Raw genomic sequence first — 24457 nt, 5'->3', positions numbered from 1 at the left:
TATTCTTGCCTGGAGAATCCCATGGACAGAGGAGTCTGGTGGGCTCCAGTCACAGAGTCAGACATGACTGAATCGACAGCCCTCACACATGTGACGACTGCTAAATGGTGGTTCTCCAATTCCATGCTTTCTTCCACATTTACCAGCACCCTGCTATGAGAATGCACTCTCTCTTTTCCTTTATCTTATCTATCAGTCAGTCAGTTATCAAGATGGACTCACTGATTTTTAGTTTGTTGGGTGGGTTATAATCTCTTACTGTTTTTATGTATTTTGCTCAAATTGTCCCATATTTGGCCAGTTGTTGTTGTTCAGTCCCTCAGTCATATCCGACTCTTTGTGACCCCATGGACTGCAGTACACCAGGCCTCCCTGTCCTTCACCATCTCCCAGAGTTTGTTTAAACTCAAGTCCATGGCCTTCCATTTGGCCATTGAAAGCCTCTTAATCTTTGCTTGGGAGCCTGGTTTTATTCATCCACCCAGGAGCCTGGAACCTCATTGTTAATTGATGTGTAAATGAAATTTCCCCTGCATTCTTCACTTGGGTTTTGCCATCTGTGCTTTATGTTACTATGTGTTTGGTTTATCTTTCCTTGTAATTGAATACTGCTTCTCTCTCTAAAATCCTTTATACGTGGAGTAGAATGAAAGTAATCCCAGGACAAAGTATTATACACAAAATTATATGCAAAGCTTTTTTTCTTTTTGGTATTTTGTTCTACTGAATGTTTCAAGTGTTCCAAACAAAGTAAATTTTTGGTATTGTTTAGATATTAAGTGAAAATAAATTATGACATAGAACTTTACCTTGCATAGGAACTGTCACAGAAACATGAACTTCAGGTCACTGAAGACTTTTGTGGCCATTATTTCAAGAACAGTGAATGTTGGACAACAAAAAATGAAAATGTAGAGTGCAGCAGTGATTTACAGATGTTTCCCCCACTGAATGTGAGTATCTGTCTCACCGTGTTGAAATCAGGTGTATTTGTTTCCCAGTGAATATAAGTGTCAGTTTAACCTCTGTTTCACCAGTATTGTGATAAAGAAAGATCTTAATTCATCAGGTTTAGGTTCGGTTCTTCTGTGTGTGGCAGGACATAGTGAGTGAGATGTTGGCACCACCGGTTCCTGCCTTTGTGCCCTGTGGAGCAGCATCCTTGAAAGAGGACCCTTTAATCACCCTTCCGTGATCGGCTGTCGCTGCACCCCTCTATTCTGCCCACCCCAGGCGGGCCTCTGCCACCCTCACCCCATCAGAATAGCGCCCGCCAGGGTGATCTGTGACCTCCATGTTGTTAGACCCCGCGTCTGTTGCTCCAGCATTTGACACACTTGAAAACTGTCCTCTATGCACTTTCTCCTACTAAACCTGGAAGACTGGACTCTAAAATGTTTATAGTGATCATCCCTGGGTAGTGAGGCTGTGGGTCATTTTAACTGATTTTTTTTTTTTGTCCTGTAAATTCCGAAGTGAAAAGGTCTTTAATAAAAATTTTGGGAACTTCCACGGTGGTCCAGAAGCTAATACTCGGTGCTCTTGATGTGGGGACCTGAGTTCAATCCCCGGTCAGGGAACTAGGTCCCCTGTGCTACAGCTGAAACCCCACATGCCTCAGTGACGACTGAAGATCCCAACACCGCAGCTAAGACCTGGCACAGCCAGATAAATTTTTTTTTTTAATCTTAAAAAATTGTTTTTCAAAGGATTCTTTTAAAAATTTGTGTTGTGGTATAATAAACACAAAGCATGCATATCACAAGTGTAGGGCTTAATGAATTTTCACAACCCGAACCCACCCCCATAGACCCAGATCAAGTATAGACCATCTGAGCACTTTGAATCCCTTTTGGGTTCCTCACACCCTCACTGCCAACAGAAACCACTGCCCTGAAGAAGGAAGTCATTTTTCAAGTGTAGGATTTTGTTACGAGTGTTTAGGGTGCAGTGAGATTTGTTCTCTGGTGTTCTGCCTTCAAATCTTTACTTTTTTTGTAACAGCTTTTTTTCCCCCCTCAATTTGTTAGAACTATTTTTCCTCATGGAAATGCAAAAGTATAAAATGGAATTATTTTGTTCTTTTTTCCAGAATAAACAACTAATATCAAATACCGGAAATGTCTCAAACCAGGAAGGATCAACAGTAAGTCACTTTCTTTGCCTTTAAATCAAATATATACAAGTTAGCGTAAGACTGAGCAGAATCTGCTGATGGATAGATACCCATGATCCTAAGTAGGGTGAGTAGAATCAGGAAAGGAAAAAAGAAGTGTAATTTAAAACAGTGTATTTTCTCACCTATGCCTGTGTGAATTCTGTACCTACTTGTTTCTTTGTTTAAAAAATCTCTTTAAAGCCATAACTGAAGGGTAACTTCTGGGCAGTCTCCCTTCACTTTGAGGAATAAAATTGCACCGTCACATGCCTTAGGCAGCAGAGCAGTGGGCTAGTCGGGAAATACAGAGACAGAAACTGCGATGTAGCGCCAGGTGGAGGGAGAATTTAGAATTGGGGGGAATGACTAAAAGTCAGAAGACCAAGAGGTTGAGAGGGTTAGACAGTTGAGTGTAGGGACCGAAAGCAGATTTAGGAGAGCTTGGTGTTTGCTTTTAGACTGGGACTCTGCTTTTATGGTCTTCTTCAACCGTCTTACAGAATAGTCTGATAGTGGGAAGGCTTTCAGCCTGCAGTGGTGCTGAGCCAGCTCTTCGCTTTGTACACATGCTGTCACAGGTGGAGGAGTAGGCAGTGACAGGGAAGAATAGGAAACGCTCAGGAAGGAGGACTGTGAGAAGTTTGGTCCAACCACATGGGGGCGTTGGAGGGCCCCAGGCAGTTCCCAGGCAGGCGGGTTCAGCTTCTCAGTGGGTCTGAACTCTAGCAACAGAGTGCCTGAAGGAATCTAAACAGTGTAGCCCAGCAGCCCCCGACCTTTTTGCTACCGTGGAAGACAGTTTGTCCACGGGCCTGGGGTGGGGGGTGGTTCCAGGATGACCCAAGGACATTGCACTTACATGCCAGCACTGATCTGCCAGTCAGAGCTCAGGCAGTAATGTCAGCGATGGGGAACAGCTGTAAATACGGAAAGCTTTGCTCGCTCACCCACCGCTCACCTCCTACCGTGTGGCCCAGTCCTAACAGCCCACGGACTGGTACTGCTCTGTGGCCTGGGGGGATTGAGGACCCCTGTTTTAGCCTATATACTTTATTTGAGTCATTTTCAATCATGTTACATGACATCTTTCTTCCCGTTTAATTTTAAAACACACACATTTAAAAACCAAATGCTTGATGATATTAGAAAAACTATTTGAAAGGTAATATAGAATGGTAACTTTAGGAGGAAACCTGTAGAAATACAAGAAGTAGAAAATATTAGCAAGTGGAAAAGGCCTTTTCCCTCCTCCATCCTTTGGGTCTGGAAGGATGGTGGTGGAAAAAAATGGAGGAAATCTGCTCCCCACTGTCCTGCAGCCCGCCTCTGTGTGTGTGTAAGGAGCCCGCTTCGTTTGTTTTTTCTGCATTGGGTCTGCCGTGCGGTGCCAGGTTCTCGGCTGCAGCACGCAGCCCTTCTCTAGTTGTGGGACTTAGGCTCCTCTTGTTGCGGAGCACAGGCTCTAGGGTGCAGAGACTCAGTAGTTGCAGCGCATAGGCCTGGTTGCCCCCTGGCATGTGGGATCTTAGTTCCCCGACCAGGGATCAAACCCATATCCCCTGCATTGGAAGGTGGATTCTTAATTGCTGGACCACCAGGGAAGTCCCCCCAGTTCGATTCTTAACGGTTGATTTAAAACATGGTGAACAGTTGTTTAGCTATATCTTACAAAAGCAATTTTAAAAAGTAACTCAAAGTATTTTTTTTTTTTCCATTTCAGGATGTTGTAGCCAAAACACAAAGAGATGGGTTTCATATCTTCATTGTTTCTGTTAAAACAGAAAAAACAGATGCAAGCTGGAATTTGAACGGTATAGTTAAACAGTATACATGTTTACAGTCTGTTTTTACTGTATTCTGTATTTTTGTCATTAATTCAAATCTATATTCTCTGTTAAAATATATTATTCAAAAAGAAATTTCTTTAATCACAAAAATGAATAATCTGTTTATATCTGGGACTTAAAACTTTATGCTTATCTTAACTCTAATATTTATTTTTTTAGCAGACTAGAAATTCTGTTTCTTGAAAATGGCCATCATTGGGGGTTTAAAAATTTGTTCTTTAAAAAGTTCAAAAAAGAAACAAAAAACATGTGTTTGTAGCCTAGGAGTAGAAGTAGCACCTCTGGCTTCTGTGGCTTGCCCTGAGCTCCCCTGCCCGCCCAATGAGGTAGACCCTCTGTCATGGGAAGCTGTGGCTCCTGGTGCCTAGAGTGAGCCCAGGCTTGCATCACACAGTTTTCAAGGGAGTAGATGCTCTCATAGGTCCTGGAATTGCCTTGTTGCTCACTTTCTAGGCTCGGCATCTGCTGGGCTGACAGTAGCCAGACAGCATGTGAGCATCCTGGGAGTTTACAAACTGCCCTGATTGACCCACTGGGACACAGAGGTGAAGCCACAGTCTGTCTCTGTGGGGCACCCAGTCCAAAGGGGAGGGAGAAAGCAATGAGATGAGGGCATGGCTGCAGAGGAGACCCAGAGCTGTTCTTCCCACTGAAGCTGGTAAAGAGGCTGCTCTGGAGAATGTGAAGCAGGGCTTCCTCCTGGAGGTGCTGTAATGGGCCAGACTGGGCCCCACAGGGGGCAGGGGCCCTGCTGCCACCCTGCTCCCCGCCTCCTTTCTCTGATGCCAGGAGGCAGCTTTAAGCTTCTGCTGAAGAGCGAGTGGTGCTACAGCAGTTGCTGAGCCCTGCCAGTCTTGCGCTGTACCTGCCACCCTGTTATTGCTGTCTCAGACAACAACCCAAGCTAGATGCTGGAGTCCAGTGATTTGTCCAAGTTACGTTACAAAAGGCAAAGTCCTCAGTGAGGTCAGGGACTCAGCCAGGGCCCGTCTCTGACCAGGACTACTTTGCTGTCTGCATAAGAGCAGAAGAGCCAACTTAGCCCATGCTGTGTAACAAGTAAAGATAGCTTGATAAGGTCACATAATCAAACAACTAGTAATTACCTAGTACTTTGTGTGTGCTAGGTAAAAATTTAGTGTTTGTTCACTTGGTTTATATTCTTGGAGCCTTAGAATGAGCTTGCATTGAAAAACTTACGAAAAACCTACTAATTTTAATACCTCAATTTCTTTATCCCCATCCTGCCTTCTCCAGTTTCTCTTTCTATGTTGGGACCTTATGGATATATCTCTGCGTCAGATTGGCCTCTAATGATTGTGAGTATCTCTGATAATTTTTTTCCTTTTTTAAAAAATGCATTTTGTATCCTAATTAGAATATTCCAAAAATTTAAAGAGATCAGTGGCAGTGATTCCTTAGTAGCTAACACTGACACACCCTCTATTTCTGGTTCCATGGTGACTGGAAGATAAAGGATTGCAAACCTGAATGGAGAAATGCCAGTCTTCAGTTTTGTGCCAGCGCCATACAGTTTTAATTGTGACCTTGTAGTACAGTTTGAAGTTTTCTTTTCCTTGGCTGTTGTCTTCTGCACTTGCTAGAAGTCTCAGTTTTCGAATGATCGGAAGGCTTGCCTGACTAAAGTTGCTTCTCTCCCTGCAGTTCTACATGGCGATGTGTATTGTCTATATCTTATATGGTGTGCTGTGGCTGGTGTGGTCCGCCTGTTACTGGAAAGATATATTAAGAATCCAGTTCTGGATTGCAGCTGTTATCTTCCTGGGAATGCTTGAAAAAGCAGTTTTTTATGCTGAATACCAAAACATCAACAGCACTGGGCTATCAAGTAAGTAGTGACTGTGTCCATGAACGTGGTATAACCCAAGAGCCTCCTAGCATTCGTGAGCAGAGCAGAGGGGACTCCCCCTCACCACCCACCTTCATCCCCTGGTTTGGGAAACCATAGTATATCTGAAAAGGACAGAAGCCAAGAAGAGAGTGTCAAAGTAGGTCTCTAAACTAGGCTAGCATGTGTATGGTCTTTGCTTTCTGTGTTCTTGCTGACTTTCCCTGACTTCCCTCCTGGGGAGAAAAAAATTCCCTAAAGTTCAGCTACCAGTGACTAGCTTAAAGCAGTACAAAATTCTAGACTGGGGACGTTGGGTGCTGCCAGTCCTTTTAACACATTTCTCTTTTTTTGGTCCATCCTCTTTCTTCTTCTTTCCCCAACAAAAAAGAAAAGAAAGTTTGGTCACAGGAGTCGGATGAGTAGTGTAGGATGGATGGCGCCTGCAGCCTTTCACAAAGAACTTCATGTGACCACGGGAGGCCCTGTCCCAGTTTCCACAGTGGGGCGTGGGACGCCGGCCGAGCATTCAGTTGAGCATCTTCAGATGTGTGCCCCGGACTGCTGAAAGATGGAGTGCACTGTCTATACAGAGGGACTTCCCACTTCCAGTGGTTAAGACTCTGTGTTTCCAGTACAGGGGACACAGGTTTGATCCCTAGTTAGGGAACTAAGATCCCTTATGCCTCGCAGTGTGGCTGGTAAAAAAAGCGGGGAGGGAGGTGGCCAGAAAAGTAAAAATACAGTTAATTTCATCGCTGAACCTTTGAAAGAGAGGTAGCTCAAAAGGATAGAAAGCACTCAGGATGTACTCGAATGGTCGGTTACGATTGGTCATGGTGCAGATTTTCAAAGGGTGTAGTTATATCGTTCTTTATTTTAAAATCCTCTGGGAAAAAAAGGGTGAGTTGGAATGTAGATGAGACAAATACAGCATAATGTTGATAAGTATTGGTGCTGAGTGATAGTACATGGGAGTTCATTATATTGCTTTCTCTGTTGGAGAGAGAGAAAACTGTATTGTAGTTTCTCAAAAATGAAAAGTTTAAAAGGACAATATACAAAAGAATAAAGCAAAGACACACATCTAGGGAGGCATGTTGGGGGTGTTATTGCTCTCTGAGAAGTTTTAGTGATGTATAAGCACGTGTGTGTGTGTGCGTGCACGCCTGCCCTAAACCAAATGAGGAAGAAAGGGTAAGCTGCTGCTTATGACTGGGTGTTAAAGCATTCCTGACTGTCACAGGAGGTAGGTCCGCTTCTTTGCTGCCAGTGGTGAGGGGTCTCTGTCTGGAGAAGGTGGTGTGGACTTGGGTGAGGGGCAGCAAAAGCCTGAGATCTGTGAAGAGAAGGAGAGCCCACCTGCCAGCCTCAGGGCCGTCAAGCCCTCTGAGATGGCTCCACCAGGGCTCGGAAGAGAAAGCCCAGGCAGCTGTCCTTGTCTTTGAGGAGTCCTGTGGAAAGAGTGGAGAAGGCAATGGCACCCCACTCCAGTACTCTTGCCTGGAAAATCCCATGGACGGAGGAGCCTGGTGGGCTGCAGTCCATGGGGTTGCTAAGAGTCGGACACGACTGAGCGACTTCACTCTGACTTTTCACTTTCATGCATTGGAGAAGGAAATGGCAACCCACTCCAGTGTTCTTGCCTAGAGAATCCCAGGGATGGTGGAGCCTGGTGGGCTGCCGTCTATGGGGTCGCACAGAGTCGGACACGACTGAAGCGACTTAGCAGCAGCAGTGGAAAAGAGAGGTGCCAGACGGAGCCTGGGCTGGTGTTACTTCCAATTTCCCCAAGTGTGGACTCTGAAACCCAGGCTGTGTTGCTTAGCATTGGTCCTGGAAGGACAGAATCTAGAAAATCAAGCAGTGAAGAAACAGTGCTTGTTGGGACATAGCAAGGGTACACTAAGGATAGGTCAGTTGGCTAGTGCTTCGGTTAGGCAATTAGGCAAATGTATAAACTTATTGCACGTTGTATCTGAACTTCTTCAAGGTATTGGACAAGGCCTCTTCTTGTTTCTTCTGGAGAGGATGGAGAAATGTGAGCTGAAAAGAATAATTAGGTGAATTAAGAGCCGGTTTCTGAGTGTCTTTTTCCTCCTTTCTGTCATCACACCAGAGTTCTCATCATCTGTTGGCTGGATTCTGGAGTCGTCTCCTAAGCATTTTCCTCTCCTGTATTCCTTTCCAAGCCATTAAGTAGAGCAATGTTGATAAAATAAAGCTGTCCATTTTATTCTAAGGGTCAGCAAGCTCTTCCTGCAAAACCTACATAAGAAATATTTTTGACTTTATTGGCTCTGTTGCAACTTCTCAGCTACTGTCCTAGGAGCGGAAAGATGCCACAGACAGCAAATTGACGTAGCTACATTCTCCAATAAAACTTATTTACAAAGCACATGTCAGGCCAGATTTGGCCTATAGGCTGTAGCTCATCAGTGCATTTTTCACCTTTTTTTTTGACTTATTTATTTATCTGGCTGTTCTGTGTCTTCGTTGTACAGCATGTTGGGGTCTTTAGCTGTGGCATGCAGACTTTTGGTTCTGTCACGTGTGATCTGATTTCCTGACCAGGGGTTGAGCCTGGGCCACCTGTACTGGGAGCAAGGAGTTTTAGCTACTGGAGCACCAGGGAAGTTCCACTCTTATTTTTTATTGTCATTGACTTCCCATCAACTTTAGCAGCAAGACCAGACTCATGGCTGGCATAAAACCCAGGTGAATGGGCCAGGCTTCTGTCCCAGTCTTACTTTGACCTCTCTCATTACATGCCTTGCTGCAGACCTGCCGCACTTTCGCATCTTGCAACATTTTTTTTTTTTGGCCATGCCGTGAGGCATGCAGGATCTTACTTCCCTGACCAGGGATCGAACCCACACCTTCTGCAGTGGAAGCGCAGAATCTTAACCACTAGCCCGCCAGGGAAGTCCCGTCTTGCAGCATATTTTGCTTTTTCTCTTCCTTCATGCCTCTGCGTGTGCCATTTCCTTTGCTTTTCCGCTTTCCCGCCTCCGAACAGTAACTCCTACCCAGCCTTCACCTCCATCGAGTCCCTTGGACTGCATGGAGATCAAACCAGTCCATCCTAAAGGAAATCGGCCCTGAACATTGGAAGGACTTATGCTGAAGCTGAAGCGACAGTACTTTGGCCAGCTGACTCATTGGAAAAGACCCTGAAGCTTCAAAAGAATGAAGGCAGGAGGAGGAGGCTGGCAGAGGATGAGATGGTTGGATGGCATCGCTGACTCAGCAGACAGGAGTTTGAGCAAGCTCTGGGAGATAGTCAAGAACAGGGAAGCCTGGCGTGCTGTAGTCCATGGGGTTGCAAAGAGTTGGAGGCAACTTAGCAACTAAACCACAGCAACAACAGCCTTCAAACCCTGGTGTAGATGTCACTTCTGAGAAGCTTTTCCTGCCCCATGAGGTGTAGGTCGCTTTCCTTGCCATCCTGGGACACAGACGGTTTTCTCCAGCTCTTGCTGCATTCTGTCCTGCCCAGAGTCCAGGCTTCACAAGGGCGGGGAACATGGTGTTTCTTTTCCTGTGACAGCCACACAGTAGGAGTGGAAATCAGTAAATGACGGGGACAACCTGGAGAAAAGAGAGCTCTTGAGGACATTATGGTTTTCAAGTATTTACAGGACAGGAAGGGACTCTGGGCTTCCCTGCTGGTTCAGATGGTAAAGAATCTGCAATGCAGGAGACCTGGGTTCGATCCCTGGGTCAGGAAGATCCCCTGGAGAGGTGAAGGTGAGGTGAGGTGAAGTCGCTCAGTTGTGTCCGACTCTTTGCGACCCCACGGACTGTCGCCTACCAGGCTCTTCCATCCATGGGATTTTCCAGGCAAGAGTACTGGAGTGGGTTGCCATTTCCTTCTCCAGAGGATCTTCCCGACCCAGGGATTGAACCCAGGTCTCCCACATTGTAGGCAGACGCTTTACCATCTGAGCCACCAGGGAAGTCTCCAGGGTCAGGAAGATCCCCTGGAGAAGGGAATGGCAACTCACTCCAGTATTCTTGCCTGGAAAATTCCATGGATAGAGGAGCGAGCCTGGCAGGCTACAGTCCAGGGGATTGCAGAGAGTCAGACAAAAGTGAGTGACTACTACTACTAAGGAGCTCTAGTTCTTTAGCCTCAAGTGGGGGAGTGAGAACAGAGGGGAGCTTGAGGAGACCGTGCCCCATAGAGCCGATCTGATACAGAGCGAGTTCTTCAGGAGGTGGAGAATCCCCTTCACCGAGGTTGCAAACAGCATTAGATTAGATGACCTTTAAATTTAAATATGGCTAATTCGTCTGAGGTCAGAAAATAGTTGTACATAGTACATGTGTAGAGTCTTGGCGACAGGTGTCCAGGTGGACCCAGAGCAAATGGTTTTCTTTCTTCCCCGTCAGCCCAGGGGTTACTGATATTTGCGGAGTTGATATCTGCGATTAAGAGGACTCTGGCTCGCCTCCTGGTGATCATCGTGAGCCTGGGATACGGCATCGTAAAGTAAGTGGAAAAGACACCTCACCTCCACCCTGTGATCACATCCATCTCCATGATAACCCCTGTGAAACTGGACAGGGAAATACCTGCCAGGATGTGTTTTTTAAGGGACTTTAAATTCTTGAATCAAGTAATTATTCGGGCGCGTCAGGCCTCAGTTGTGGCAGTTGGGGCCTTTGTTGCAGCTTGGGCTGCTCTAAGGTGAGGGCTCCAGAGCGCATGGGCTCTCTAGTTGTGGCACAGGCTTAGTTGCCCTGAGGCATGTAGGATCTTAGTTCCCCGACCTGGGATTGAACTCGTGCTCCACCTCTACATTGGAAAGTGGATTCTTAACCTCGGGACTCCCAGGGCAGTGCCTTTAATGGATTTCCATGCACTGGCTGTCTTGTGTGTGCGCGCTTAGTGGCCTCAGTTGTGAGCGACTCTTGGCCAGCCTATGGACTGCAGCCCGCCGGGCTCCTCTGTCCATGGGATTCTCCAGGCAAGAATACTGGAGTGGGGTGCCATTTCCTCCTCCAGGGGATCTTCCCAACCCAGGGATCGAAAGCACGTCTCTTATCTCTCCACTCTCCTGCATTGGCAGGCAAATTCTTTACCACTAATGCCACCTGGGAACTTCTGCTGGTTTATGCTTTCCTCAAATAAAGATACTTTTCATAATTAGATGAATAATCAACTTTAAGGATAATGGAAAATTTTAAATGATTCTTGAGGCTCAGGTCATTTTCTATTTCCTAGGCAGCACAGTTAGGTGTTATGTTTGTGTTTGAGATATTGTAAAAGAGCATGCTCTGATTAAACACCAGGTCAGCAGAATTTTTGTCTGATGCCTGGCTATCCCTTGCAGATCCTATCAAGATCTTTTCTCCCTCTTACCTTTGAGTCCCTGGTTGTGAACATGGAGGAGTCTGTTCCCTAAGACTCTGATTCCCAGAAGCTCAAACCTTCAGACTGAACCACAGCTGCATGTTTTTTTCTTTTAGTATTTCTTTATTTATTTGGCTGTGGTGGATCTTAGTTGTGGCGTGTGAACTCTTCGTTGCAGCATGTGAGATCGAGTTCCCTGACAAGGGATCAAACCTGGGCCTTGGCATTGCATGCGCTGAGTCCTAACCACTAGACACCAGGGAATCCCGGAAATTTCAGTTCTATTTTCAAATTGCCAGTTGCTAAAAATCATCATCTTTGCATATTCCTGACTCAGTTATACTTTCAAAGAGTCCAAACTGTTATTTTAATTCTTTTTAATTTGAAGAATGAAAGCTGAAGTCTGTTAGGACTGTTGTTTGGAGGTATTGAGAGAGAAAGCGGTGGGATTTGATTTCCTGACATCCTGCTCTTTCTCTGCCCACGTCATAGAATCAATCCGTGGATTATCTCTGACAAGACACATCTCAGAATGGTTTACAATGTATGTTCGTGAAAGACTTAAACAATTAGCTCTGCCAGTGACCCTTAGAAGTTGGCACTTACTTCTCATCAATCTTCTCAACCGTTCTGTAGACATAATATTTGGGTTATGTTAATTATACTGCTTGGATTTCAGCAGCAAAATCTCCTGGTCTCAGAAAAGTTGCCTCCAGAGTTCCCTGGTGGTCCGGTGGTTAAGAATCTGCCTTGCAATGCAGGGGACGCCGGGTCAGTCCCTGGTCCAGAAGAGCGCGTGTGGCGCAGCACAGCTAAGCCCGTGCTCCGCAACTGCTGAGCCAGGAGCTGCAGCTGCTGAGCCCTTACTCCGCACCTGCTGAAGCCCGCGAGCCCTGGAGCCTGCGCTCTGCAACGGAAGCCCGTACATCACAACTAGAGAGGAGCCCTTGCTCTCCGCAGCTAGGGAAAGCCCAAGCTCAGCAACAAAGACCCAGTGCAGCCATAAATAAATAATTTTTTTTTAATGTTGTTTCACAGGCATTGATAGTTTCAAGTCCTAGAGAAGGAGGCCTATTTTTCCTGAGCCTGTTTCTGCCTTGTTCCCAGGGAATAACCCTGCTTTAAACAGAGCCCCTCTATGGTGGGAGCTGACAGATGTGATTGGACAGTGACGTCCTTAGTGCTGGAAGCAGGGCTAGCTGCTGTACTCAGATGTCCTTTACTTACCTCTTTCTTTTTTCCTGTTTCCTTCTCCTCATTCCAGGCCTCGTCTAGGAACCGTCATGCACCGGGTCATCGGATTGGGGGTTCTTTATTTTATCTTTGCGGCTATTGAAGGCGTGATGAGAGTCATTGGGGTAAAAACTACATCATTCCACTTGCATTTTTTGTTGTTGTTGCTGTGAAATATGACTTTACTTTCTTATCTCCTGAGATGAATTTTTAAAGATAGGAAATTTGTGAAAAAGGCCCAATTTTGAGTACCCTGCCCCACACCCCGTGGACTATTTCTCTTTTTTAATATGTCCTGAAAGCAAAAGGCTAACCAGAGCACTTTTTAAAATGATACGGTTATGAAGGCACCACCTGGTGTCATCCTAGGAATTATTAATAGTCCCATCTCCCAAGCGTTCATGGTTATTCTTTATGAAGAATGTTCATCTTTATCATTATACGGTCTGAACACCTTCGTTTCTCCCTTAACCCTGTGTTTAAACGTATGCGTGAGCAGAAAGTTAATTTTACCTTCTAAGCACACAGACATTACACGTCATCGCTATTTTAAGTGTCAGGCACTTGCCCATTTTCCCTGACTCTGGTGGGCTCAGTATCGAGGAGATTCAGTGGCCCTGCTCTTGGAGGAACCAGGAAGAGGCAGTGTTCTAGGGAGGAATGGCTCTGGCAGCCAGGGCAGCAGTAGTTTACCGCAGAGCAGAGCGAAGTTTATATCTGCGAAGACCCCTAGATGTCTAGCTCTTGGTTTTCCTTTGTAGTATGTTTGATGATGACTTAGTGATTAAGGAGCTTATTATATTTTTGTTTGATTCAGAGAACTGTGTGAATTTTTACTCAAAACGTCTTTTGCGTTAGATAGTGAAATCAGACCATTGTACACAGAGTGAATAACCTGTACATTGCCACATACGTTTACTTCACATAGTTTGATCTGATGTTTTAAAGCCGGGCATTTGTCCAATAATGTTAAAAACCTCACCCTTCTTTCAGTGTCTTTGACATACGTGCTTTCTGGGTTAGAGACACCTCTCTTCATCTCTGACTCCTTGAAAGGTGCATTTATTATTACTTCTACATAATAGTGAAGAACTTTCTATTTACATATATTATTCATAGAAAGCTTATCTTTGCTGGGAAGAAAATAGAAAGGATAAACATCCCACGGATAGATGACGTATTTCTTTAAACTTTGACGTGGTCAGCATCTCAGATGTGGCGGTTTTGGGTGTGACTCTGTCAGCTCTTGAGTAGCGTATGCATCCAGTCTGTGGTTTCAGCTCCTTTTCCTTATTTTGCCTTTCTCACTTCCTTTCACTTGCGGGGGGAAGAGGAGGAGCCCGTTGCTTTAGGAGCCGTGGCTGCAGGTTTGGTGAGGAGAGGGCAGAGAGAGAAATGGTTGACCTGAGTTGGGTGGGACATGCTGTGTTTTATTTGCCACTGCATAATGCCAGTTTTACGTTACCTCTAGACAGGCTGATGACAAACTAACATTTGTGGCTACTAAAACAGATAAATTCCATGTGCTCAAATACAATTCTGTCAGGCAGTAAAGTCTTTTATATAGCCTTTTATAAAATGATGAGAAGAGATGAGCTGTTTTTCTTCATCAGATGATTATTATAATGAAATTATTATAATGAAATTTTTACGTTCAGATTTTTTCCCTATTTTTATCTTTCAGGGTTCTAACCATTTAGCTGTTGTCCTTGGTGACATTATTTTAGCACTTATTGACTCCATTTTTGTATGGTTCATATCCTTTACTGTGTCCTAAAATAGTTTGTTGTTGTGTCGTCAAAATCATATTATTTTTAATTTGTAATAATAGCAGAGAGACATATAGTTATGCGTTATAGGAATTTACTTGAAGATGAAAAAGTAACAATTCGTCAATTAAAAAATATCTTTATTTTTTCCATTAGTTTAGCAAACTTAAATGAACACACTGAGGAATCAGGTAGAGGAGACAAATGCTTAACTAGGAACAACACAGCAGTAGCAGTTGCCATCTTACAGAGGTGCTGTGCAAGCAGGAAAGATAGGTTAGTTGCAGGCTGGCAGTCCAGAAAGACTTCAGGGAGATGGTGACATTCAGATTGAGACTGCATGGACAAAGGGAGATTTACTAGGGGAAGAATTAGGGTTTCCCCGAGGGAACTAGTGGTAAAGAACCCGCCTGCCAGTGCAGGAGACGTAAGAGATGCAGGTTCGATCCCTGAGTCGGGAAGTTCCCCTGGAGGAGGGCATGGCAACCCGCTCCAGTGTTCTTGCCTGGAGAATCCCGTGGACAGAGGAGCCTGGCGGGCTGCAGTCCATAGGCTCATAGAGTCAGACACGACTGAAGCAGCTTGGCATGCACGCACAGGAAAAGAACTGGGGGAAAAGCCTTCTGGGAAGATACGAGGGGACCAAATCGTTGGGAGCAAGAAAATACAGAGACAGTGGTGGAATATCTCAAACCAGCGTGCCTGTAAGTACCACGTGTGGGAGAATCTTAGAAGGTGGGCCAGAAGGGAAAGACCGAAGGACAGGCTTCAGAGTTTAGAGTTCTCCGAAGGTGGAAGGTATCAAGGAGTTGAAGCTGCACAGGTGAATGGCATGATCAGATCTTCCAAGAGAGAACTCAAGGGTGACTTTCTGAAAACTGTGTCAGAGGACTTGTGGTCCAGTGATTAAGACTTTACCTGAAACCTGGGCAGGCAGAACTGCAGAGGAGGTGACCTAGCTCCTGGGCTTCCCTGGTGGCTCAGTGGTGAAGAATCCGCCTGCCAATGCTGGAGACTCAGGTTTGATCCCTGGGTCAGGAAGATCCCGCGGAGGAGGAAATGGCAACCTACTCCAGTGTTCCTGCCCGGAGGATCCCGTGGACAGTGGAGTCTGGCGGGCTGGAGTCCATGGGGCCATTAAGAGTTGGACACGACTGAGCAGCTGCGCACACACGCAAGCTAGCTACTAGAAGGGCTCAGCGTTACCATCGCCAGCCTTCATGTCTTTTCTTCTGTCATTGCATGTTTAGAAAATGAGCTTAAGATATCTGTTCGGTTTGGAATTATCTTATTTCTAAGCTTGGGTATGCTTATGTGAGGGAACTTATGTTCCTCCATCAACTACTTGAGCTACAGACTTTGCGTTTTAAAAACCTGTGTTATCTTTTCTTCTGGTCATTTACCATGTGTGTTTCAAAGAATTCTTGCTCTTAACCACCCACAAGGTTGTTCATTGGGAAAAACACACAGTCATGCAAAATGGCCCAAAATTCCAGAGAAAAGTGGTTATAAAGGCTCTAATTCCATCTGGATTTGAATGAGGGTAACTTGCCAACTTTTATGGACAAATTTGGCTTTGGTCCAACACGTCATGAGCCAGATTCAGGCGGGGAGATACAGAAAATAAGGGGAAAGATTTAGCTTGCTCAATTATTGATATTTTTAATAAAGGTGTTAGAGATCAAAGTCATAAAGATACCCAGAAATTGAAATTCTCTTGGTTTGCATTTTATGGTGAGAGAAAAGAAAGTTCAACCTGAATTTCTGATGTCTGCTCTTAGATTGCTATTCGGTAGTTTTCATTACTGAGATGAAGAGTCCACTTTCTCTGTACACAGAGGTGGTGGGTTTCCTAAATGATTACCAATGACAAGCAAAGAAGCAGGACCACATCCTGACAGATTCAAGTGCTGGAATCTTGACCATGCTTCCTTTGCTTTCGATGAACCTGATCTAGCTTCTTCTGTAAGAATCTGATTCTACCTACAGTAATAGAAAAAATAGCCTGAAAATGCTAAAAAGCTGTTGCCTCCTGCCTCTCTTTTCCTGCTTGTTTGTTTTATTTATTTATTTTGCTCTTTTGCTGCAGGCAAATGATTCTGACCTTGTGCTTCTGGCCAGCCTCCCTCTGTCTCTTCTTGACTCTGGCTTGTGCTGGTGGATATCCTTTTCCAACCACAGCAGCAGCGCATGCAAGGTGACTCTCCCGTCAGGATGGTGGGGCCTGCGTGCTTTCATTACTCCTTTAAAAGTATTCGGTCTTGATCGTGTTTATTGAATAACATGTATTTCCATGTCTGTAAGTCCTGACAGCAACCTTAGTTGGTTGAATTGTGTTCTGATAGAAATTGATCTTCTGTTGCAACTTAATGGGTCATTTGTTGTTATTCATTCGCTAAATTGTGTCCAACTCTTTGTGACCCCGTGGACTGCAGCACACCAGACTTCCCTGTCCTTCACCATCTCCCAGAGTTTGCTCAAACTCACATCCATTGAGTTGGTGATGCCATCCAACCATCTCATCCTCTGTCTCCCCTTCTCCTCCTGCCCTCAGTCTTTCCCAGCATCAGGGTCTTTTCCAGTGAGTCAGCTCTTCGCGTCAGTGGTAAAGGACATGCCCGCAGTGCAGGAGACACAGGTTTAATCCGGGGTTAGGAAGATCCCCTGGAGGAAGGCATGGCAGCCCACTCCAGTATTCTTGTTGGGAGAATCCTATGGACAGAGGAGCCTGGCAGGCTATGGGTTCACGGGATCACAAAGAGTTAGACATGACTGAAGCGACCGAACACAGAAAAATTGAAGAGCAGCTTTGGTAGTTTTAGGACTAAAATGAAGTTTTTGATTAATGAAGTATTGGGAATTTAAAGAGGAGGCATAAATCTAAAATTTGCCACTTGCATTCATTCCCCTTTGCTCAGCTCTGTGATGTATGTTCAGTGGGTGATCCCTACACAGGGATTGGCAGGCTGCAGAGAAAGCTGCTTGTGTTTACAGAGCTCTGGCTTGAGCACAGCCTCATGGCTGAGGAGCTGGTGGACAGGCCTCTCTCTACTTCTTCGTATCTGACAAAGTCGTTGTTTACCTGAGCTCTGTGCTCCTGGAAAATAGCCACCCTTAAGACAGCCTCCATGGAGAAGGAAATGGCAACCCACTCCAGTATTCCTGCCTGGAGAATCCCATGGATGGAGGAGCCTGATAGGCTACAGTCCATGGGGTCGCAAAGAGTCGGACACGACTGAGTGACTTCACTTTCACTTTCACCAAAAAGAAATATAGTCTCCTATTCACTTCCTGCAGATCCTTCTTTAGGACATCTGCATGTCTAGTCACTTTTTATGTAGTCATGTAGGACCTATAGCCTTATTTCCCAATTTTAGAAATAGAATTTTTTTATATGTAGGTTTCCTGTCTAAAATTTTAACATTCTATTCATCTTGTTTTTGCTAATTTGATACCACTACTGCTTCTAGAAATTTCATTTCTTTGTTGCTTATTTGTATAACTTTGAAATAAATCTCTCACTCCTTAGACTAGAAGAGTAGACCTCCGTGAATGTCATCTCCCCTTTCATAAGTGAATTCTAACTTGTCAGTAAAATATTTTATGTTCATTTAATGCTTAAGTGAAGCTGTTGAGTTGATAAAATCTTTACTACATTTGGGAAAAAAAAAAAAGACAGCCTCCACGCTTCGGTGTCTGGGAAAAGGCCTAAAAGCTGCCCCCCCCCCCCCCCCCCCCGTGGGGCTTCAGTGAGCGTCCCAGGTGCTCCCTTGTTTACTCTCGGCAAGGCTAGACACAGACCCGTGTACCTACTGGCTAATCTGGACAAAATGTCAGACTGCACCTAGCTGACTAAGCCTTCGCCTTCCCCCAGGCCCCTGAGCTTTCATCCACCCATAGCCCTCTTTCACAGCCCTTCCTGAGAACCTACAGGCCTCAAGGAAAGTCATAACCCTGAGCAACTGACCCATCAGGCCACCCCCTTCCCACACCTGCCACTCTTGAGTCCTATTTACACCTCCTTACAAAAGCAAAGGGCTTCCCTGATGGCTTAGTGGTGAAGAACCCGCCTGCCAATGCCAGAGATGCAGGTTTGAACCCTGGGTCGGGAAGACCCTCTGGAGAAGGAAATGGCAACCCACTCCAGTATTCTTTCCTGGAAAATCCCATGGACAGAGGAGTCTGGCCAGCTATAGTCCATGGGATCGCATAAGAGTCGGACACGATTTCCAACTAAGTAACAACAGTAATAAAAGCAAAGCCCTTCCCTGCCTGACCTTTGGGACTCCTACAAATCTTACAGTCAGAATATTCTCCGTATTGCAGTAATCTCTTGAATAAATTCTCTCCTTACATAAGTCCAGATTTGTTTTACTTGACATATTTCAATTTTTTTTAAAATTTATAAAATGGAATTGACAGATGACATGACTTCTTAATTATGATCATTCAGAGGGTAGAATGGGAATAGACCAGAAACAAAAAAATAAGAAAGAAATGGAGGCAGAAAACCACAAGCCGAATGCCATGTCCTGGTGGCATCTGTACCTAGCATTTAGTCTGTGTCCTGCTCTGTCCTGTGTTTCGAGAACTTGGCATTGAAGGAGCACAACACAGGTCTTGATCCTTACATTCTTTTTCCTTGAAGTTTGTTTACTTAGTTCAGACAGTGGTAAATTGTACAACAAAATCTGTAATAAAATTGCTATCGTGATTATACGTTAGTGGAGAAGACATTTTCTGTGTTTTTATTAGTTTTAAATTATAGGAACTCTGTGTAGCAGTAGTTTTGGAAGTGTAGAAGATTCTTATTTCGTTTTTTAATCTTAACTATGTATTATTATTTAAAATTTTTCCCTTAACTCTTTTTCACATTTTTATAAGTTTGGCACAAACTATGAAGACTCTCAGGCTAAGAAAGAACACAGTAAAATTTTCTTTATACAGGCACTTTACAAATACCCTGATCTTTGCCATACTGGGTAAGTTATCTGATTTTTCTTTTATAATAAATTATTTTAGTATTGTATATGTTCCTTCAGAGGTTGACTTTTTTTTTTTTGGTGTGTTTCAGCATCTGTAGTGTTTATGGTGTGGACAACTAAGACATTTAGGTTTGCAAAATGTCAATCAGTAAGTATAATCTTCCTATGTAAACAGTTTTCATTTTTAATTGTACCATTTTATTTTGTGTAAGTTTGGAGAGTTTAGTTTGTGTTTGTAGACCAAGATAATTGTAATAGAGATATTCCATTTACTTGAAATTATTTTGTGCAGGATTAGAAAAACATTTGTCTGCTTTAAACAAGTCTGAAACAAAGTTCCTCCTAAATCTCCGTTTCCAATTATACCCTTTTCTCAGCTTCTTTTGTTGTATTCTGAAAAGGAATCCTCTTCCTGAATTGTCTAAGGCAACAGGAAGCCGTTTTCTTCCAGCACACAGTGTGATTGGGTTGCTTTGTATCTAAGTGGGATTCTAAATCTTAAGTCTGACATGTTTCTAGGATTTTATACATGTTTATAGTATACTCATCATGAACATTCAGGAGGTATTCTCCTTGGATTCTCTAGTTAGAAGATACATTTCTTAGACTGAAAATATAGAAGGCCCTTGTGGGGATTCCTTGATTTGGAAATAGCCTCTCGTTCTGTATTGGTGGTTGTTCAGTTGCCAAGTCTGACTCTGCAGCCCCGTGGACTGCAACACACCAGGCTTCCCTGTCCTTCACCATGTTTCAGAGTTTGCTCAGACTCATGCCCTTTGAGTTGATGGTGCCATCCAAGCATCTCATCTTCTGTTGCGCCCCTTCTCCTGCCCTTATTCTTTCCCAGCCTCAGGGTCTTTTCCAGTGAGTCAGCTCTTCCAATCAGGTGGCCAAAGTATTGGAGCTTCAGCTTTAGCATAAGTCCTTCCAATGAATATTCAGGGTTGATTTCCTTTAGGATTGACTGGTTTGATCTTCTTGCTAGTTCTATATAATGATAAAGAGCCCTGTGAAAACCCTGGACTTTCTTAGGGAAGATTTCATAAGAAACTCTTCTTGTCTAGAAAATAAATTAATTGACCTCTGAAGCCCCTTTCAGCTCTAATTCTTTTCATGATACTGTTTAATTTGTTAGGGTTTTATTCATTGGATTGATTATAAGGCTCAACTGAGCATTAATATGGATTTTAAGATAGAATTTCTTAGTTTTTATGTTTCTTGAAAAAACATGTGCTCATTTTTTTTGAAGACTTACTGGTTGGAAGGGTTTCGTTAGTCCTTGTCATTATATACTATTTCAGTGGGAAATCTGATTATCAAAAATTAACTTTTCCTGTTTGAATCATCCTTGTTATAGGATTGGATGGAGCGCTGGGTTGATGATGCATTTTGGAGCTTCCTTTTCTCACTTATTCTTATTGTAATAATGTTTTTGTGGAGACCATCAGCAAATAATCAGAGGTACCTTACATAGTTGGGCAAGGATTTTGTTCATCTTCTGCTACAATGTTAGAAAAGCATTACAGAAACCAGAGAAGTAGTCATTGCTGTTCAGAGGTATACAGTCAAGTGGGGAGACAAATATAACAAAAGGAAGGCAGTGAAAAGAGAGAGAGAAGGGGGAAGACAGGGGTCTCCCTGCCGGAAGAGGGAAGAGGGGGCCCTGGAATGACTGGTTCAGGTGTAAACTGAACATTGAATAGGTTTAAACACACTAGTAAAACTACTCCTTGTTTTTTATTTAGATATGCCTTCATGCCTTTAATAGATGATTCTGATGATGAAATTGAAGAATTCATGGTAACATCTGAAAATTTAAGTGAGTGATATGTTTTCTTACTAAATAACCATTGTATCAATTGTAACAAAGAAATACTGTGTCTCTACTTGTGATGCAAGGTCAGCAACACTTTTTTTCCTGTAAAACATTTTTAAGACTATATCGGAGGAAAGCTCTGTTACAGTAGACAGTCACAAGAAGGAAAGTCAGTAATGAAATTTTCCAGATTGTTCCTGTAGTTGGAGCTTTTGTTTGCTCTTCATGTGGAAGTATTGAAGTCAGTACACTTGTTTTCCACAAGACTGATTTGGTATATATCGTACTTAGCTCCCAAATAATACTGATCTTCATAATGATTGCTAAATTTCTCACAGCAGAGATCTTAAAATTCACTGTGTTGGTTTTGGCTCCAATAATGATGGAATGAATTGTATTGGACAATCTTCCTGCTGATAGCTAGAATAAACTCTGGATAGAATTTTTTTTAATTAATTGTTTAAAGGCACTGGAGAGCAATGAAAGGCAGGCAGAAACTGGAGGAACTTTCATGTTGAAAGAAAAGAGCCGCACTTAATAAGTTTCACGTTTATAGAGCTTTAGTCCAGAGTGTCTGCCCAGTCAATGAGACAGGCTAGAGCTCAAGCAGATAGGCGTGATCTCACTGATGCAAGGAATTGGAGAGTAAAGCTTGAGGCTGTAAGAATGCCTGGAAATTGAGGGGAGAAATCCAGAAAAGAGAGCCACAAAGGAAGAAATTCCACAGTCTTTAAAAAGTCTCTCTAATCTTGTCTGATGCCTGAAAGGGGCATTTTGAGACTCCAAAAGGCCAGGGGGGAAACAATAGCTGTTTGGCTAAGAAGCAGAACAGAAATTTCAGCACATGCCCACTGCAGAGTTTGAAATTCAAATCTCAACAAGTTAAAAGTGCTTGGGTAAATCCCTTGGGCTCTCCATTAAAGCCCCAGAAGGACTACTCCTTAGAAATAAAGACCACAGTCTGGGACCACTGAAATTTACCCTAGTACTAGCGCTAAACTGAAATAAACCCTAATAAAATCTGAAAGTATGTCCCCCAAAGATTAAAGTGATTGAGCCAAATAAAATAAAATAAAATAAAATAAAGTGATTGAGCCATAATCTGAATGCCTTCTGGAACAAAACACTTCTCAGAGATAAGGGAAGCCAGAATCTATAAGATACCATTCTCAATGTCCCATATACAATGATAGATTTCTAGTCAGGGAATGAAACTGGAAACTGTGACCCATAGTTAAGGGAAAAATCAGTCAATAGTTATCTAGAAATGGCCCAGATGTTACAATTAACAAGAAAGTCTTTAAAAATAATTGTTATAAGTATGTTAAAGAATCTATGGTGCTTTCAAACTGTGATGCTGGAGAAGACTATTGAGAATTCCCTGGATAGCAAAGAGATCAAACCAGTCCCGCCTAAAGGAAATCAACTCTGAATATTCATTGGAAGGACTAATGCTGAAGCTGAAGGTCCAGTACTTTGGCCACCTGATGCAAAGAACTGACTCATTGGAAAAGACCCTGATGCTGGAAAAGATTGAGGACAAGAGGAGAAGGGGGCGACAGAAGATTAGATGGTTGGATGGCATCACTGTCTCATAGACGGGAGTTAGAGAAAACTCTGGGAGATGGTGAAGGATAGGGAAGCCTGGTGTGCTACAGTCCATAGGGTTGCAAAGAGTCGGATACAACCGACTGTTGTTGACTGAACAACAACAACAAAGAACCTATAGGAATAGATTGGTGAAGGCAAGAGGAATTTCAGGAGAGACATGGAAGCTAAAAAAAAGAAGAAGAACCAAGTAAAAATACTAAATAAAGAATATCGGAAAGGAGGTGGAAGTGAAGTCATTCAGTCATGTCCAACTCTATGACCCTGTGGACTGTAGCCTACCAGGCTTCTCCATCCATGGGATTCTCCAGGCCAAGAATACTGGAGTGGGTTGCCATTTCCTTCTCCAGGGGATCTTCCTGACCCAGGGATTGAACCCGGGTCTCCCGCATTGCAGGCGGACGCTTTACCCTCTGAGCCACCAGGGAAGCAGAACATCTGAAGTAAATCCATAAAATAGGATTAACAGTAGACAAGTAAACTGGATACAATCAAGTAATAGTGAGCATCTGTAGACAAAGGAAAAGAAATTTTTCAAACTGAAAACCAGAGACAAGAGGCTAGAAACAAAATGAACTAACTTCTGTGACCAGAAAGACAGTCTGCTGCTGCTAAGTCATGTCAGTCGTGTCTGACTCTGTGCAACCCCTTAGGCGGCAGCCCACCGGGCTCCTGTCCCTGGAATCCTCCAGGCAAGAACACTGGAGTGGGTTGCCATTTCTTTCTCCGGTGCATGAAAGTGAAAAGGGAAAGTGAAGTTGCTCAGTCATGTCTGACTCTTCGGGACCCATGGACTGCAGCCCTCCAGGCTCCTCCGTCCATAGGATTTCCCAGACAACAGTACTGGAGTGGGTTGCCATTGCCTTCTCCGATTAAGCAGTCTAACTGGTACATAATTGAGCTCTAAAAGAGGAAGAGAGAATGAGGCATAAAGAATATTTGAAAAATATTGGCCAGAAGATTTCCAAAATTGATCAAGAAACAAAAATGAAACTGACTGAAGGAAAAGCACTGAAAGTAGTACATACATGGAGAAATATAAAAAGTCACTATTTAAAAAAAAAATCTTGTAAAAGTCAACTAACTTTTTGTAGCAAAAATAATAACATGAGATTTATAACATATGTAGACATGAAGTAAATAAAATCAAAATTGTATTATAGTTCTTAATAAAGTAGTAAAGCAAATTGCAATTTGAATAGTAAAGCAAAATAGACTTCAGTAACCTAGTTTGATAATTAAAATAAATGCAAGTGGGCTACATACTCAATAGGAAGAGATTGTCAGATTGTTAAAAAAAATATATGAAACTCAGCTGTGTGATGTTTACAAGAGACACCTCAAAAATGTCACGGAAAGGTTGAAAGTATGGAGAAAGATAAACCATGTAAACACTAAGCATCAGAAAGCTAGTGTGGCTGTGTAGTGTCACTTCCTAATGATAAAAGGATGAATCTATCAAGAAGACATAGTAGTCCTAAATGTGTATATATCTAAGGACAATTCTGTCAAATTTTGATTCATAAATTTTGAAGCTCTAAATTTTAAAGGATACAAATAAGTTGATATTTTAACACTTTCTCTTCAGTGATTAATAAGACATGAAGACATATGTGTAACAATGTACAAGAACTGAGTAAGGCCATTGACCTTATTGATTTGATTGATATTTATTGAACATTACATTTAGCAACTGAACAATAAGTGTTCAAGTCTCCCTTACGTAAAATAACCCATGTGAGTGGCCATTAAAAATGTCTCCATATATTTCAGTAGTTGCAATCACAGAGTATGTTTATGGTCACAGTGGTTAAATTAGATACATAACAGTAT

At 43.3% G+C, this 24457-nt stretch overlaps 1 protein-coding gene across 2 annotated transcripts in view; it reads left to right on the top strand.

Moving 5' to 3' along the window:
• TMEM87B (transmembrane protein 87B) overlaps positions 1-24457 on the top strand; it is a 50349-nt gene that overhangs the window by 12511 nt on the left and 13381 nt on the right. The window contains exons 4-15 of one of the 2 annotated variants that reach the window (XM_018054802.1): positions 819-953; positions 2093-2146; positions 3879-3969; positions 5263-5324; positions 5671-5854; positions 10250-10349; positions 12478-12571; positions 16305-16376; positions 19089-19197; positions 19290-19348; positions 20558-20661; positions 20946-21019. In XM_018054802.1, coding sequence (XP_017910291.1) covers positions 819-953; positions 2093-2146; positions 3879-3969; positions 5263-5324; positions 5671-5854; positions 10250-10349; positions 12478-12571; positions 16305-16376; positions 19089-19197; positions 19290-19348; positions 20558-20661; positions 20946-21019 — 1138 coding nt within the window. Of the gene's footprint in view, positions 1-818; positions 954-2092; positions 2147-3878; positions 3970-5262; positions 5325-5670; positions 5855-10249; positions 10350-12477; positions 12572-14130; positions 14203-16304; positions 16377-19088; positions 19198-19289; positions 19349-20557; positions 20662-20945; positions 21020-24457 lie in introns of both variants that reach the window. The other variant, XM_005686408.3, reaches the window with a different exon arrangement.

Source organism: Capra hircus, chromosome 11 (assembly GCF_001704415.2).
Source record: "Capra hircus breed San Clemente chromosome 11, ASM170441v1, whole genome shotgun sequence".
Taxonomy (NCBI): Eukaryota; Metazoa; Chordata; class Mammalia; order Artiodactyla; family Bovidae; genus Capra; species Capra hircus.
The sequence above is the reverse complement of the archived record's forward strand: the minus strand, read 5'-3'. Positions and strand labels throughout refer to the sequence as shown.